This window comes from Coregonus lavaretus, assembly GCF_964263955.1.
Source record: "Coregonus lavaretus genome assembly, chromosome: 2".
NCBI classification, from domain to species: Eukaryota; Metazoa; Chordata; class Actinopteri; order Salmoniformes; family Salmonidae; genus Coregonus; species Coregonus lavaretus.
Genome location: NC_139989.1, coordinates 46045224 through 46063973, shown reverse-complemented (window position 1 = coordinate 46063973; position 18750 = coordinate 46045224). Strand labels below are relative to the sequence as shown.

At 42.9% G+C, this 18750-nt stretch overlaps 1 protein-coding gene across 1 annotated transcript; it reads left to right on the top strand.

Moving 5' to 3' along the window:
* Window positions 1-15009: 15009 nt before the first annotated feature.
* On the top strand, window positions 15010-17253 carry LOC311139265 (anoctamin-10-like; the record flags this gene model as incomplete). The annotated part of the gene is made up of 1 exon (XM_084174154.1): window positions 15010-17253. The coding sequence occupies one exon, from the start codon at window positions 15010-15012 to the stop codon at window positions 17251-17253; it is 2244 nt and encodes a 747-aa protein (XP_084030280.1).
* Between the last annotated feature and the right edge of the window lie 1497 nt (window positions 17254-18750).

Below are 18750 nucleotides of genomic sequence, written 5' to 3'. Positions count from 1 at the left end.
CACACATACACAATAAATGTCTCAATTGTCTCAAGACGTAAAAATCATTCTTTAACCTGTCTCTTCCCCTTCATCTACACTGATTTGAAGTAGATTTAACAAGTGACATCAATAAGGGATCATATCTTTCACCTGAATTCACCTGGCCAGTCTATGTCATGGAAGGAGCAGGTGTTCTTAATGTTTGAATACTCAGTGTACACTACCGGTCAAAAGTTTTAGAAGACCTACTCATTCAAGGATTTTTCTTTATTTCTACTATTTTCTACATTATAGAATAATAGTGAAGACATCAAAACTATGAAATACCACATATGGAATTATGTAGTAACCAAAAAAGTGTTACAAAAATCAAAACATATTTTATATTTGAGATTCTTCAAATAGCCACCCTTTGCCTTGATGACAGCTTTGCACACTCTTGACATTCTCTCAACCAGCTTCATGAGGTAGTCACCTGGAATGCATTTCAATTAACAGGTGAGCCTTCTTAAAAATTAATTTGTGGAATTTCTTTCCTTCTTATTGCGTTTGAGCCAATTAGTTGTGTTGTGACAAGGTGGTGGGGGGGGGGGGGGGGGGGGTATACAGAAGATAGCCCTATTTGGTAAAAGACCAAGTCCATATTATGGCAAGAACAGCTCAAATAAGCAAAGAGAAACGACAGTCCATCATTACTTTAAGACATGAAGGTCAGTCAATCTGGAAGATTTCAAGAACTTTGAAAGTTTCTTCAAGTGCAGTCGTAAAAACCATCAAGCGCTATGATGAAACTGGCTCTCATGAGGACCGCCACAGGAATGGAAGACCCAGAGTCACCTCTGTTGCAGAGGATGAGTTCATTAGAGTTACCAGCCTCAGAAATTGTAGCCCAAATAAATGCTTCACAGAGTTCAAGTAACAGACATCTCAACATCAACTGTTCAGAGGAGACTATGTGAATCAGGACTTCATGGTCGAATTGCTGCAAAGAAACCACTACTAAAGCACACCAATAAGAAGAAGAGACTTGCTTGGGCCAAGAAACACGAGCAATGGACATTAGACCGGTGGAAATGTGTCCTTTGGTCTGGAATCCAAATTTGAGATTTTTGGTTCCAACCGCCGTGTCTTTGTGAGACACGGTGTGGGTGAACGGATGATCTCCGCATGTGTATTCCCACCGTAAAGCATGGAGGAGGAGGTGTTATGGTGTGGGGTGCTTTGCTGGTGACACTGTCTGTGATTTATTTAGAATTCAAGGCACACTTAAACAGCATGGCTACCACAGCATTCTGCAGCGATACACCATCCCACTTGGTTTGGGCTTAGTGGGACTATCATTAGTTTTTCAACAGGACAATGACCCAACACACCTCCAGGCTGTTTAAGGGCTATTTTACCAAGAAGGAGAGTGATGGTGTGCTGCATCAGATGACCTGGCCTCCACAATCCCCCGACCTCAACAAAATTGAGATGGTTTGGGATGATGGCAGATTGAAGGAAAAGCAGCCAACAAGTGCTCAGCATATGTGGGAACTCCTTCAAGACTGTTGGAAAAGCATTCCAGGTGAAGCTGGTTGAGAGAATGCCAAGAATGTGCAAAGCTGTCATCAAGGCAAAGGGTGGCTATTTGAAGATCTCACATTTAAAATATATTTTCATTTGTTTAACACTTTTTTGGTTACTACATGATTCCATATGTGTCATTTCATAGTTTTGATGTCTTCCCTATTATTCTACAATGTAGAAATAGGAAAAATAAAGAAAAACCCTTGAATGAGTAGGTGTTCTAAAGCTTTTGACCGGTACTATATAATGCTCAATGAACTGGTTGCTGACTTCATAACATATCAAATCAGTTCTTAGTCAAAACAAGATGAAATGAATTACAGTGATTAAATGAATAGTGACTCATTATGTACTTGTATGTTTGTATGTTTATACTGTGTGATTCCCATTGAGCACTCGGCCTACAATAGCCAGGGGCTGCAAGGCGCAAGTGATGCCATTTCCCAATTATCACCCTCTCTGTCCATTTGGTATGACCACAGGCGTTCCTTCGGCCCTCTCCACTAACTACTCAACCACTACGCACCCACCACAGCTGGCACAGTGCCTGCCTTGGTCCTCTCCCCTTCAACAATCCCTTCAACAAAGCCTGCGTGAATGCTTGCTGTTTGCGTGGGTCTGATGCAAAGCAAAGATATAAACAAACAAAAGATCACCTGAACCCTTCTATTAGTGGCAGTAGTCTGAGGCCCTCTCCTCTGACTTTACTAAGCCGCCAGTGTGTCATTAGTAGCTAGTGAGGAGGTTGTTCTGGGTCAGATGAATTCCAGCCCATCTGGTCCAGCAAATGACAAAAATGGACAGAGTCCTGTTTTTGCAGGGAGAGCACAACCAGCACCACTACTGGTGTACATGCAGTAGCCTCTGTTTGGGATGCAGTACAAATTAGTCAAGATATTTTGTATTACGTTGTAATAGTTACAAAATGCAGCTCTCTCATCAACTTTCACATCAGGATTTTGCTCCCTTAAACTGTACTGTGAAGGTTCTAATTCTATGGGGGCAGGGATTAGTTGGATAACCCATTTTCTCCAGAGTTCTTCTGTACAGATCTCAATGTACATGGTGAGGTCACTGTCCTCCTCACTGTGTTTGCCATGGCTATCACAGGCCAAAGGAGATCAAACATCATGGGGCCAGGGGCATCTATCTATTTACATTTGAGTCATTTAGCAGACACTCTTATCCAGAGCAACTTACATTTAGTGAGTGCATACATTATCTTTCATACTGGCCCCCTGTGGGAATCGAACCCACAACCCTGGCGTTGCAAACACCATGCTCTACCAACTGAGCTACATCCCTGTCAGCCATTCCCTCCCCTACCCTGGACGACACTGGGCCAATTGTGTGCCGCCCCATGGGTCTCCCAGTCACGGCCGGCTACGACAGAGCCAGGAGGCACAGCGATGCAGTGTCTTAGACCACTGCGCCACTCGGGAGCCCTCTATGTATCTCACTGCAAGCTGGGGTGGGGTAGGTGGGAGATAGCTGGGATGCATGTATTCACAGATGTAATTGAACAGGTCATACTCCAATTAATTTAATGATACTCATTATCAGTGTCTTCAATTGAGTTAAAGGAACACTTTGATGTAACTGTAACTACACTGTAACACAGCCTGCTTTTTTGCCTTTTTTGCCTGAAATACACATTCACTCGGGGCATTACACACTCACTTCATTTCCAGTATCCCAGTAGGCAGCAGGGATATAAATATCTCTGTCCTGCCTGGTCCTGCCTGCCAAGTGGGTGGTACACAGTGGCACAGAGGGACTCACAGTTAGGCTGTTTATCCCAGCAAAACTGAATGACAGAATTGACCACTGGGAGAGGACAGGGAGGTTTTAGTGAAAGATGGTGGTACAGGGATGTTATGTAACGTTCCCTGGGACACACTGGGATCGTGCCTAAAATACCAAGGAGTCCAATGATGAGGGCAAAGGCCATGATCTCTATACTGTACTGTGTATTTTGTTTGACTGATTGCTGCAACCTGGTCTCAGAGCATGTCATATTATTATTATTATTAAAAAAAAAATGTTTTAGTCATTTAGCAGACGCTCTTATCCAGAGCGACTTACAGTTAGTGAGTGCATACATTTTCATACCGCCCCCCCGTGAGATGTATGTATGTAAATCCGTATTTATTAATTTGTGGATGTCCATCATCCATTTCGTATGAATGTTACGAATTACAATTCGTATTGTATGTTACAAATTTACAAAAAGTACAATATGTTAAACATTTGCAAAACGTATGATATGTTACGAATTCTAGCTAGGTGGCTAACATTAGCTAGCTGGCTAATGTTACCTAGGCTAGGGGTTAGGGTTAGGGGTTAGGGTTAAGGTTAGGGTTCATTTTAGGAGTTAGGTTAAAGGGTTAAGGTTAGGGTTAGGGGAAGGGTTTGCTAAAAGGGTTAAGGTTAAGGGTAGGGTTAGCTAACATGTTAAGTAGTTGCAAAGTATCTAAAATGTAGTAAGTAGTTGGAAAGTTGCTAATTTGCTAAAATGTTAAAGTTGTCAGGGATGAGATTCAAACTCGAAACCTTTGGGTTGCTAGATGTTCGCGTTGTACGCCCACCCATCCACCACAACCAACCACCTTAGTCTGTCTTATGTAACCATACCAAATGTAACATATCATACTAATTTGTGTCCCAGATGTACATTTACTATGCTACGTCTAGTCTATGAGACCAGGCTGGATTACTGCAGGAAAATATTTGACAACACTTCCTGCTCACCTGGACCACACCTTGTCAAAGTTTCTTTCTCTCTTTTTTCCTTCTCTCTTTCTTTCTTTGTGTCTTTCTTTCGTTGTTATTATTATTCGACAATCTTGCCACATTTAGTTTTCCTGAATTGAGAATTAACTTCAAGCTGTGAATCACTGCTCCTTTGAGAGTTCCACACAGAAAAACATTAATGTAACTCACATGGAATCATATATACACATAGCCACATCCACTGCTTCATAATCATAAGCATATGAGATGTATTGCGGGTCCTAAAAATAGAACACAACTCATTTTGTGTAACTTGGGGGTCTGTTTCATAACAGGGGGACTTAGCCCCCCCTCCTCCTCCTTAAAGGGGCAATCTGTGATTGCTACATCCATTTTTTGACAAATTAATGATATATACCCATTGATTCTTGAAGAATATAACATAAATGCCTTATGAGATTATTTTAACTGCCATACCCCATCGGAACCCAAAGTATAAGCTTATTTTACTCCATTGTTTGTAAACAATGCAATTGTAAACTAACACTTTATAGCGTCAAAACATGGTTAAAACTATAATTTTGATATCTTGGATGGTCAGTCCTTGCATCCTTAGCTCTGTCTATGGATTTGAGAGTGAGTTACATTTCTCCAGCCCCATCCCTCAGCGGTTTATCAGAACAGCAGCAGTGTTGTTATAGTTTGAACTGCAGATTGCCCCTTTAACGCTATACTGTGTGTCGATCACTCCCCATCTACTAAATTCAAAGAACATGCATGCACAAACTCACAATGAACACTCAATGAACACACACAACTTACTCTGTGTTAACATTTTGCCTTGAGGCAAAACCGCATATGTTTCAGTATTAACCTCTGACACACACATCAGAAAAACATGGGAAAAACAGAGCATTGTGATGAGGAACACAAGACCTCAGACCACTTCCTTCCGCATGCTTCTATTCCTGGATTCCAAAATACGTCACACAGTTGCCACAGCAACCACTGCTGGTTGCAGAGAGGAGGAGCTGTTATGAAATAATCATAAAATGGGCAGGTAAAAAATGGAAAATCATGTTTTCAAATCCAGATCAATCAATCAGAAAAATACTTTCAGCCTAAAGTTGTTTTCTTCACACTATGTTGAAAAGCACAAATGTTAATGATGCAGATGCAGACAGGAAGGATCCCAATCTGCATTATCTCCTGTAACTGGGAGGTAATGACCTTGTCACCTAATGCCATTATGTGACTCAATGTGTCACCAATCCATGTTGTTGTTCAATGGGCACACTTTGACCTACAATCCTGGCTTATTGCAGAGCGGATGTGACAGCTGTCTAGTGTGCGATTCTAAGAGGCACACTAGACAGGCACTTTGTTATACAATGCTCATTGAAACCAGTTCTTTTTTCTTTGAACATAGGCTCTGATAAACCATTTTTTTTGTATTGGTTTCAAAGAGCATAAAAGCATATGGAATATAGCCTATTATACAAGATGTTATTGCCTTCTTCCACTCTACTGAAGTAGAAATGAACAAGGAGCTGAATATATTTATATTTGTTGTGCAACTACTCTACTATGACATCTCTCGAAACCATGAATCATTCATGAAATCAAATGTAGTGTTAAGTTATCATGAAATAAGAGATAAATCCTCAAAGCTTATGACGGAGGGAGTTGTGTGTGTGTGTGGGAGGGGGTTCTTAGTTGTGCTATTCTGACTGGGGGGTTGGTGTTGAACAATCTATAGCACAGAGGGGTGGGGGTAGAGTGAGTGCATGACTAGAGTTATGTAACCCATGCTGTGTACTTACGTAATACATTCATAATCAGTCTCCAGGACAGATATAGATGGCCTAGTTTCCACCTTGTGCCTGCCAGCATACCAGTGTCACAGTGTCCTGAACACTCATTTCACTGCAGGCTGCAGAGGGAAAAGGCTTGGGATTGTACAGCATATGTATAGTTTTCCAGATTTTTTTTATGTCAGACACAGTGATGTGTCTAAAGAAGACAAAAAATGCATTTGCCGTATAAATGTTGAGACAAATATGGCCACAGAGTTTTTGTTGTGAGACATAATTTGTTTGTTTGCTAATCCCTCCTGTAGTTGACAACATTTAGACACGACATGACACATAACACACTGCAAGGCCCTAAGCCATGTCAAACAGATTCATTTCTAAGTATGCATGCGAGAGCCACCCTGTCATTACTCTATTTATACTTTCACAGCTCCAGACTCTTTCGGTATTTAATCCCTACTTGTTTTCCCTTCAGCATGCCATGCTCAAGACATTTTAGAACATTCCTCTACTCATGTCACCTCTGCTCTTTCACCAACATTGCTGAGCTTATGACCAGTTCCAATACTAATTCCACCACACTATTTCTACTACAAAAGCTAAAACAAAACTCCCTGTTCTTCAATGCTAACATGACCATATCCGCACAGCCTGGCTCAGTGTAACTCTATGTGAATTATGAAACAGTTAAATTACCTGTCAATCAACACCAGTTGGCCTTTGTTTGAAATAGTTGTTGCATCATCCTCAGGTAACCACCTTTTCTCATTAATTTAAAGTTGAAACATTTTGTACTATCCACATTAGTGATGTAGTGTCAGAGTGAATACACTCAAATAAAGGAACTAGGTTACAGCTGTTATCAGAGAGGACTTCCCCCATCATACCAACTTATTCCGTTGACAGAGACAACTAAGTACACTTCGTAACACCCTCTGATGTAACATGTTTGGATCAACAGCGTCAGGCAGACACTCAGATAGACAGGGGTCTTTCCATCAGGGTAATTACATCAATTCATTTTCAGAGTTACTTAGCAGAATTGACTGATTTGTGATTATTGGTCAGTTGCATGACTGGGAGTGAACCCATTAGACAGACTCACATGGTCTTATTCTCCTCAGTTTGGGGGGGGGGGGGGGGTTAAAATTAGAGTAGAAGGAATGTACAAATCCCAGAGGGCACTTATAGAGGTATGTAGAGAAGCACTTTGTTACAGCCTATTCAATAGACTGTCGTGGTCAAAAGTTTTGAGAATGACACAAGTATTGGTCTTCACAAAGTTTGCTACTTCAGTGTTTTTAGATATTTTTGTCAGATGTTACTATGGTATACTGAAGTATAATTACAAGCATTTCATAAGTGTCAAAGGCTTTTATTGACAATTACATTGTTTATGCAAAGAGTCAATATTTGCAGTGTTGACCCTTCTTTTTCAAGACCTCTGCAATCCGCCCTGGCATGCTGTCAATTAACTTCTGGGCCACATCCTGACTGATGGCAGCCCATTCTTGCATAATCAATACTTGGAGTTTGTCAGAATTTGTGGGTTTTTGTTTGTCCACCTGCCTCTTGAGAATTGACCACAAGTTCTCAATGGGATTAAGGTCTGGGGAGTTTCCTGGCCATGGACCCAAAATGTCGATGTTTTGTTCCCCGAGCCACTTAGTTATCACTTTTGCCTTATGGCAAGGTGCTCCATCATGCTGGAAAAGGCATTGTTCGTCACCAAACTGTTCTTGGATGGTTGGGAGAAGTTGCTCTCGGAGGAGGTGTTGGTACCATTCTTTATTCATGGCTGTGTTCTTAGACAAAATTGTGAGTGACCCCACACATGAATGGTCTCAGGATGCTTTACTGTTGGTATGACACAGGACTGATGGTAGCGCTCACCTTGTCTTATCCGGACAAGCTTTTTTCCGGATGCCCCAAACAATCGGAAATGGGATTCATCAGAGAAAATGACTTTACCCCAGTCCTCAGCAGTCCAGTCCCTGTACCTTTTGCAGAATATCAGTCTGTCCCTGATGTTTTTCCTGGAGAGAAGTAGCTTCCTCGCTGCCCTTCTTGACACCAGGCCATCCTCCAAAAGTCTTCGCCTCACTGTGCGTGCAAATGCACTTACACCTGCCTGCTGCCATTCCTAAGCAAGCTCTGCACTGGTGGTGCCCCGATCCCGCAGCTGAATCAACTTTAGGAGATGGTCCTGGCGCTTGCTGGACTTTCTTGGGCGCCCTGAAGCCTTCTTCACAACAATTGAACCTCTCTCCTTGAAGTTCTTGATGATCCGATAAATGGTTGATTTAGGTGCAATCTTACTAGCAGCAATATCCTTGCCTGTGAAGCCCTTTTTGTGCAAAGCAATGATGACGGCACATGTTTCCTTGCAGGTAACCACGGTTAACAGAGGAAGAACAATGATTTCAAGCACCACCCTCCTTTTAAAGCTTCCAGTCTGTTATTCTAACTCAATCAGCATGACAGAGTGAACTCCAACCTTGTTCTCGTCAACACTCTCACATGTGTTAATGAGAGAATCACTGACATGATGTCAGCTGGTCCTTTTGTGGCAGGGCTGAAATGCAGTGGACATGTTTTTTTGGGATTAAGTTCATTTTCATGGCAAAGAGGGACTTTGCAATTAATTGCAATTCATCTGATCACTCTTTATAACATTCTGGAGTATATGCAAATTGCCATCATAAAAACTGAGGCAGCAGACTTTGTGAAAATTAAGATTTGTGTCATTCTCAAAACTTTGGACCACGGCTGTAGTTTCCCTGTTCCTTACTCTGCTGCTGGGCAGATTATCAAGCTAATGTAATGAAGAAAAGAGAGTGAGATATGAAAGCATGTGATATGCATTTAGATAAGGTAGAAGGAAAATACATTAGAAAATATTAATTTTAAAAAATGAAAATGAAAAACAGAGACAAGGAAACTCATCTGAAACTTTGCTCCATAATTTTTTATAGGGCTTCACTTTAGCCTGCGTTTTCAGACAAACCCTTTCGAGATTCATCCTTGTGTACCAGTCTTGACTTCAGTTCATATTCATGTTGTAGCTGTAACATAAAACTCACAGTGACTTTCATGCTGAAACTACAGTATGTCAGCTGTGACCACTGCATGCTTTGGTCTGTATATCTAGAGAGATATTCTCAACTGGCTTACCTGGTTAAATAAAGGTGAAATAAAAATAAATAAATAAAAAGATATGCTGCCAATACAAGCATTTGTATATCAAGCATATCTTTCCCCCTGAAAACTAAACAGAGTATTCACAGCTTCGGTGATGGAAACTCCTTGTTGGACTAATGTTTTGCCCATGATGTGATGTTGAGGTTTATGTAATGTCTATTGGTGTTCCAGAGAAAGATCCAAAGTACTGCACATACGGTCTTTCCACTAACTCCCTAAATACAGTAATGGCAGTACAGAGGAAAACAGTGAAAAAAGGCTTTGAACAGTTGGCTGTAAGAGCTTAACCCAAAGTGACTTCAGCCCCTGATCCTCTGAACCAACCCTATGCCAGAGCTAGTGGCCAAGGCTAAAAACCCATTCTGATTGGTCAGTAATGGGACCTGTCATCTACTGTTATCAGATATAGGCTCTATAATTGTGACATGGGGACAATAGGTTGAGCTGGTCCTCACTTGCGATCATTATTTTCCTGGATTGAGAAACCCTGGGGTTTTACCATTGCTCCATGCTGCTACTTTGACAATTGATAAAGGATTTATTGTGGAAGTGTACAATATTGCATACTGGTGTTGAATCACCACAGAGAAAAGATTCTAGCTAGCCTGGTGTATATACCAGACTTGTTTACCACTGTAAAAAAGAATAACCTAATAGCAGGAACAGCACCATCTAGTGGTCAGAACCTGGTAAGATCAGGATATAGGATGGGACATAAACCTAACAACTTCAATGACTCATTTCTCTGAACATACTACATTGAAAAACATTTGAAACGCAACATACAGTGTTGGTCCCATGTTTCATGAGCTGAAATAAAAGATCCCAGAAATGTTCAATACGCACAAAAAGCTTATTTCTCTCAAATGATGTGCACATATTTGGTTACATCCCTGTTAGTGAGCATTTCTCCTTTGCCAAGATAATCCATCCACTTGACAGGTGTGGCATATCAAGAAGCTGATTAAACAGCATGATCATTACACAGGTGCACCTTGTGCTGGGGGCAATAAAAGACCACTCTAAAATGTGCAGTTTTGTCACACAACACAATGCCACAGATGCCTCAAGTTTTGAGGGAGCGTGCAATTAGCATGCTGACTGCAGGAATGTCCACCAGAGCTGTTGCTAGAGAATTGAATAAGACACTTCCAACGTCGTTTTAGAGAATTTGGCAGTACATCCAACCTGCATCACAACTGCAGACCACGTGTATGGCGTCGTGTGGGCGAGTGGTTTGCTGATGTCAACATTGTGAACAGTGCCCCATGGTGGCAGTGGGGTTATGGTATGGGCAGGCATAAGCTACGGACAAGGAACACAATTTCATTTTATTGATGGCAATTTGAATGCACATGTCGTGCCATCACCTCATGTTTCAGCATGATAGCGTACGGCCCTTTGTCGCAAGGATCTGTACACAATTCCTGGAAGCTGAAAATGTCCCAGTTCTTCCATGGCCTGCATACTTCCCAGACATGTCACCCATTGAGCATGTTTGGGATGATCTGGATCGACGTTTTCGACAGCGTGTTTCAGTTCCTACCAATATCCATAAACTTCGCACAGACATTGAATAGGAGTGGGACAACATTCCACAGGCCACAATCAACAGCCTGATCAACTGTATGCGAAGGAGATGTGTCGCGCTGCGTGAGGTAAATGGTGGTCAAACACCAGATACTGACTGGTTTTCTGATCCACTCCCCTACTTTTTTTTTAAAGGCATCTGTGACCAACAGATGCATATCTGTATTCCCAGTCATGTGAAATCCATAGATTAGGGCCTAATGAATTTATTTCAACTGAATTATTTCCTTATATGAACTGTAACTCAGTAAAATCTTTGAAATTGTTCCATGTTAAGTTTATATATTTATACTCATTGTTGGTGTGGGATTGGCGTGGGATGTGGGGGGTCCGTGGGTGGCTTTTGACAATTTCTTTGATTCCAAATGTCTAACTCATTGTTAGAAAACAGTTTGGTACAAATCGGATGTTAGGTACTATATTTATTCAACATTATATGAATCCTATAAATGAAAATGGCAAATTTGGGTGCAATCAATGAGGTTAATGTTTCAGAGATTAAATTATATTTCAACAAAATAATTTTTGCAGGAATGCTAATCTTATCTGTTTCTAAAAACAACCGATTTCAGAACAATCTGAGATGGTGGGTGTGGAAATCATCTTTCTTCAGCTTTTTGAGGTGGAACGACCCTCATGCAAGCTTGTGGGATCCGGTGGCTCGCGAGGCTGGAGGCCAACTATTCATCATCTAATTGTGACAACCTTGTCTTTGTTGTTGGCCCTTGTAATGTTGTCTTATTGAATTAGACAACTGTGTTTTTGTTTTGGAACTGGGGAGGACAGAAGGAGAAAGGGAGAGGGCAGGGTATAGTGAGCACAATGGCATACCATAGTTGGGCCATTTGAGGACTGTTGGTTGTTATTACACCATGGACCCTCTTCCAATGTTGGTTTATTCATTTCAATTCATTTATTCAGATGGCAGTACAGGCAAGTCAGAATCTCCTGTCCACAGAGGTGAAATATAACTTATAGTGGTGTCTAGAACCAAAATGGTCTGCACTCCTGGAAGTAAGGTGATTGAAAATCACCATTGGGGACAAATATTTGTGCTTCCATGAATTTACATTTCAGGTTTTACAGAATATTTTCTTCTTTGAGATGGCAAATGCACAAAAAATGTTTCCCAATCATAAACCTTGGACTCATTCATTATCTTTGTAAAAAGTTATTTATTCCCTCCTCACCCATTCTTCTTTTCATCCACCTCAAAGGACCTCATAGATGTCAGTTACATTAGATTGAAGGAAGAAAACAGGCTTTTAGTGGTCATGAAGTATTCATCGATGCATATCTGTCCTGTGGAAGAAAACTTATACACATCTATCTGGCAGATGGGCAGAGCCACCTGAGAGCTTCCTGATGGATGATGATGGGAGGGTGAGGTGGGTGAGTCATCCTCTGGGCTTGTCTCTGCTGGCAGTTTGTTGGGCCCCATCTCATCTCATGGCATTTGAAGGAGTGGTGATTTCAGAGCTGTCACAGCTATACTCTGCCTGAGCCCACACAGACTGCTCCTCTTATTGACGAACACTGGGAGAATGAGACTGGAATGAATGGACTGTACTGTCTCTCTCTTTCACTTCTGCATCTTACCCTCCTCTCTCTCACCCTCTTCCTTCCCCACTCCCTGTTTTCTCTGCTGTTTTCTGGCTGGAGGCATGAATATTCATATTCCCAGAAGAAATTACGAAAGTCAGCCGATGGGTTTCCAAGAAATGCTGGAACACTGAGAGGCTTGGCTTCCCTCCAATAGCTTTTGTTAGTCTAAACTGTATCAATTGCATAATAAACACTACACTGCAGGCTTTGTATACAAGCCTATGAGTCAGAGAGGGACTCATATTTCAATGGTATTTCAGAAATAGAAAAACTAATCAGTTTAGCAGGTGGTGTTGTTGAGCTGTTCATAATCGTTTTACTTGGTGTTAACTGGTGCACATCACAAGTAGCAGTGTTCTACCTCTAAGTACCTCATATTACCCTTGTAGTGACTTTGTGGAACTACTGTACAGTATAGGAAATGCTTTCCCCTATTTGTAAGGGTGATATTACCATCTTCTGGTAAAAGATGGTATCACATGTCTGAATCCACCCACAGAGCCTCATTGCTGTCCTATTCATTAGGCCTACTTATTACAGTTAATTGGATAAACTATTTTTGATTTCTAAAGAGGAATTGAACACTCATTTTCATGTAAGTAAATTAATGATTTTGTATGCTTTGATCATGAGAGTATGAAAGCTACAGTGCCTATAGAAAGTCTAATCCCCCTTGAACCTTTTTCACATTTTGTTGTGTTACAAAGTGTGATTGAAACAGATTTAAATGTACTTTTTTGTCATTGATCGACACAAAATACTCCATAGTGTCAAAGTGAAAAGAAAATTCTACACATTTTTACAATGTAATAAAAATTGTGTAACTAAAATATAGTCGTTGCATAAGTATTCACCCCCTTTGTTTAGGCAAGCCAAAATTAGTTCAGAAGTAAAAATGTTGCTTAACAAATCACATAAGTTATATGGACTCACTGTGTGAAATAATAGGGGTTGACATGATTTTTGAATGACTACCCCTTTCTCTGTCCCCCATACATTTAACATCTGTAAGGTCCCTCAGGCAAGTATTGAATTTCAAGCACAGATTCAACTACAAAGACCAAGGAGCTTTTCGAAAGCCTCTTAAAGAAGGGCAGTGATTGGTAGATGGGAAACAATAACACATCAGACATAGCATATATCTTTAAGCATGGTCAAGTTAATAATGATGCTGTGGATGATGTATTAAACCACCCAGACACATCAAAGATGCAGTCGTCCTTCTGAACTGAACTGAGCTGCAGGACAGGAAGGAAACTGCTTAGGGATGTCACCATGAGGCCATTGGGCTACACAGTTCATTGGCTGTGATGCGAGAAAACTGAGGATGGTTCAGCAACATTGTAGTGACTCCACAATAATGACATACATGACAGAGTGATAAGAATACAAATACAACTTTTTTTTTTAGTGCAACAAGGCACTAAAGTAATACTGAAAAGAAAATACATGGCAAAGGAATACACTTTTTGGCCTAACTGCAAAGCCTTATGTTTGGGGCAAATCCAACACAACACATCACTGGTGGCTGCATCATGGTATGGGTATGCTTGACATTGGCAAAAACTGGGGTGTTTTTCAGGATGAAAAGAAACGGGATGAAGCTAATCACAGCCAAAATCCTAGAGGAAAACCTGCTTCAGTCTGCTTTACACCAGACACTGGGACAGCAATTCACCTTTCAGCAGGACAATAACCTACAACACAAAGCCAAATCTACACTGGAGTTGCTTACTAAGAAGACAGTCAATGTTCCTGAGCGGCCAAGTTACAATTTTGACTTAAATCTGCTTGGAAATCTAAGACGAGACTTAAATTGCTGTCTAGCCATGATCCCCTACACCTTGACAGAGCTTGAAGAATTTTGAAAAGAAAAATGGGCCAATATTGCACAATACAGGTGTGCAAAGGTCTTATGAGACTTACCCAAGTAATCACTGCCAAAGGTGTTTCTAACATGTATTGACTCAGAGGGTCAATAAAACATAGTTTTCTTCCACTTTGACATAACAGAGTATTTTGTGTAGATTGTTGACAAAAAAATTACAATTCAAATCCATTTTAATCCCACTTTGTAACACAATCAAATTGGAAGAAATCCAAGGAGGGTGTAGACTTGTAAAAATACTTTTACAAATCCTATGTTTCATAAAAAGCTATGCAAAATATTTTCCAGCAGTCTCAAAGCCATCACCTCAGTGCCCAAAATTAGATGAATGATAATTTCATTCTAGCTCAGTGTATGAGAAAACATTCTTCTAGGTTGTCACTAGTTACCACAGCCTCAAAGTCATGGTTATGACTAAACCCCACCTACTTCTACAATTTATCTTCTTAAAATCAGTTTTTAAACCTAACCTTAACCCTAACCACACTGCTAACCTTATGCCTAACCCTAACCTTAAATTAAGACCAAAAAGCAAGTTTTTGTTTTCATGAATTTGTATCATATAGCCAATTCTGACTGTGTGGCTGTGCTTACTAGTGACAACCATTCTTCTATGACATTATGCTGATGTCACAATGCAACCGCACTGTGCTTCCCCACTGTCAGACATTCTCACAGCTACAGCTAGTCTCATCATACATCCCTGTGGCACTGTGTGCTGAGACAATATTTTCCATCAAAGCCCTGTCCCTGTACCTTGTGAAGAGAAGAGGGGAAGCAGGGGGCTGGCGAACACTACGCAGAACCCCCTGTCAACACCAGGAAGAAGGAGCCATGAACGCCCTCCGGGACGGCATGTTTTTAGGAGGAGGGAACACATGGAGGAAAGAACTCACCAACGTCACCATGGCAGCCTTCATGCTTCCCGTGCAGCGCCTCAATGAGATCACCCCTCTGGTTCTGCTGGAGTTCCACCCTGAGGTGGAGGCTGACACTGTGGACTGGCTCCTGGGGAAGATCCTTACACCCGAGCCCCTGGGGGGACTAGACCTGCTGGCCAGAGTGATCAGCCGGACCAGGGCTGGGGGTGCCATCATGGTGGTTGGGGCCACCCCAGAGCGTCTGCTCCTGGAGGCTGACGAGGACCTTCTGTTCAGACACAAGCCCTGCTGCCCTATAGGAGGTCAGGCGCGGGAGGTGGGGGACCTGGGGGGGACACGCCCCACGGAGGGGGTCTATGGGATGCTGTCATCGGCTGAGTGTGTGACCCTGGTGCAGAGGATCCTGGCCAGGCTGAGAGTGGGGGAGTGGGAGGAAATCCAGGTGTTCCAGAGGATTCCCCTCCTCCCAGGAGAACCAGTGATGGCCAGTATGTCCCGCTTCGGAGTCCTAACTAACACCTACCCCCTACATGAAGCCCCACTGCTTCAGAGCCTCCAGGGGAGGTGGAGGGTTGGCTGGTGTGGTCTCAAACCCTTCAGCCAGAGAGAGCATCGGCAGCTACTGGAGGATATCAGGGCTTATTTCGGGGAGGCGGTGGCCCTCTACTTTGGGTTTGAGAGTTCGATGGTCAGTGCTCTCCTCCTGAAATCCACCATGTCCATGTTTCTCTATTTCTACCCCCTCAGGCTGGGGAACAACCTGGTCTTTTTCACCCTCTCCAGTGTGGTGTGGTCAGAGCTGTTCCTGCAGGGCTGGGGGAAGAGGAGCAAAGCCCTGGAGAGGGACTGGGGGACTGTGGTCACTCATCAGTCACACAGTCACTCATCAACAGCAGCAGCGGTGCCCAGGGTGCCACAGGGCACAGCACCACCACAGCCCCAGATCGATGCCCACCCTTTTGGAAAGATGAGTTGGAGGAGACTGCAACACTCCTTTACCTTCCTAACCTGCACCCTCTGCCTCTCCTCCATCCTGATCCTGATGTATTTACACCTAGATGGACTAGTGGGGGACATCCTCCTGAGAGAAGAGCTCAGTTTCATCTTTCACCACATCCTTGTCTACCTCCCTGAAATCGCCCTCACGGTTGCCATGGCAGGGATGGACTGTGTTGCATTCCAACTGTCCCAAGGCCTCAGCCCTGATCCCGAGCCGCCAGGGCAACAGTCACCATGGCAACAGCCCCTGATCCCTGAGGTTATCCTCTCCTGCCTCTTCAACCACTTTTCCGTCCACTTCTACAGGGCTCTGGTCCTGAATGACCTCTCCATGGTGCGCTTCCACCTGTCTGTGCAGCTGGCTACCCACCTGGGCCTCAAGCTGCTCTCCGCCACGCTGTTGCCCCGCCTGAGGAGGATGAGGACGCCCCCTGCCCGCGCCCACCAGGAACATCAGTCTCCCATCCTTAGACAAATCACAGAACAGAGCAACAGACCACCGTGTGACACCCAGACCTGGAGCTACCTGGAGCTCCTCATCTCCTACTGCCACGTCATGTTCTTCTCAGGCATCTACCCCCAGTGTGCCCTCTGGTGCCTGTTGACCATCATAGCTACATCCTGCATGGACTTGTGGCACCTGTGTTCAGGAGCGCGCCGCCCCTTCCCCAGAACATCCCCCGGGGTTAACGTTTTGTGGCAGCGGGTCTTCGGGGGCTTTGAGGCCCTGGCTGTCCTGCTCAACTCCCTCCTGCTGTGGTCCTCTCTGGAGTTCAGGCTTCTCTTCCTGAGCTACACTGGGTGGGAGATGCTCAGGGCCTTCCTCCTGCTGCAGCTGTTGCTGCTGAGCCTGAGGTGGGCGGTCACCTTCCTACTCCTCCACCTGGCCTGGGCTGTTGGCAGAAAGGCAGAGCGGCCTGAGATTCGCCAACCCCGCCTCCATAGGCTCCATCGCCACCACCAACAGCAGCAGCACTCTCACATACTGTAGAGATGCAGCAGCCAATCAGCTTCAGGCTTTGTGGGAGGATCATTGTATCTTGCAAATAAAGTGAGGAGTGAGGATTGACACAGGTGTGCTGTGTGTGTGTGTGTGTGTGTGTGTGTGTGTGTGTGTAAGGGTGTCATTTTTATTTGACAACTATCAACTTTGGCATTAGCGTACAGAAAGCTTTCTCAAACAAATCAAACTCACACATCTATATCCGGGATCTTTAGAGGGCAATTTTTAACCATTGTCCCATCTACTGTAGGCTATGCCCATTGCATGGTGATAACAGTCAACCAATTAACACTGGGACTGGAGTCCTTCCTCCCTGGCAGTGGGACTGACAGATGGTGCTAAGAGAGGCTAAATTTAGTGGTCATATCTGTGACCTCACAGATTAGACACTCTCCACTGAGTCTGATCACAGACAGGATAAAGTACTAGTAGGAGAAAGTGTTTAATTATCAGCTTTTTGAGACTGATATATGTTTGGTAAACACATGACCTAGCTACAGTATGTATCAAATGTGTATCTGCATTAATAAAGATCCTGCACATTACTTGATTACAGTGGCATTTTACAGTGTTTATGGATTTTTACTGTTGCCTTCCAGTGCCACAAGAGGGTGCTGCTTGCCTTGGGTCCTTCAAACATTGCTGTATCTTTCTAAATTGCAACACAGAAATAGCAGGTAGTCCCCTGGGTTCTTTCTTCTACATTTTAAGATATATTCTAACTTAAAATGAATATAATGTGAACGTTATTGTAGTTCTAAAATTTGGCCTAAATGAACTTCCATCTGCTGATAATAAGACTCTTAGTAAAACATTTTTTTTAGTCATATAGCAGACGCTCTTATCCAGAGCGACTTACAATTAGCGAGTGCATACATTTTCATACTGGCCCCCCGTGGGTAACGAACCCACAACCCTTGCGTTGCAAGTGCCATGCTCTACCAACTGAGCTACAGGAGAGCCAATATATATATGGTGCCTATATATATTGGACAATATAGAAGGTTCTGTTTTGTCATTCCATCTTACCTGTTGTCATTCTATGTTACCTGCCAACAGGAAAGGACTGAACCCTTGACTCAGAAAAACAGATTTCTGGTGTTAAAACAGAACCCTGTTTCCACTATTCATCTGAATCATATCATTACATTGTTTTATATGTGGATGGACTGTTTTGGTTACTCCATGTCATTCAGGACAATAATGTTTATAATGAGTTGCCAGTGGTACAGTACCTGAGATGGGAAGGGGGATCCCAGCCACACATTGAGAGTCCAGAAAGCTGTCTGTCTCACCTCTAACTTATGGCAGATAGAGAGAGACCCCCAGTGACACCTTAGCTTTGGCCACAGAGGCATCAGCTCATGTTGAAGTAGACTGGATGGGTTATGGTCAGCTAACTCTGCTTGCTGAGTCAAACATGGTTGCACCCAGGTTAATAGTCATCTGGCTTTCAAAATGCATCTGGGTCCAAGCATATAACAA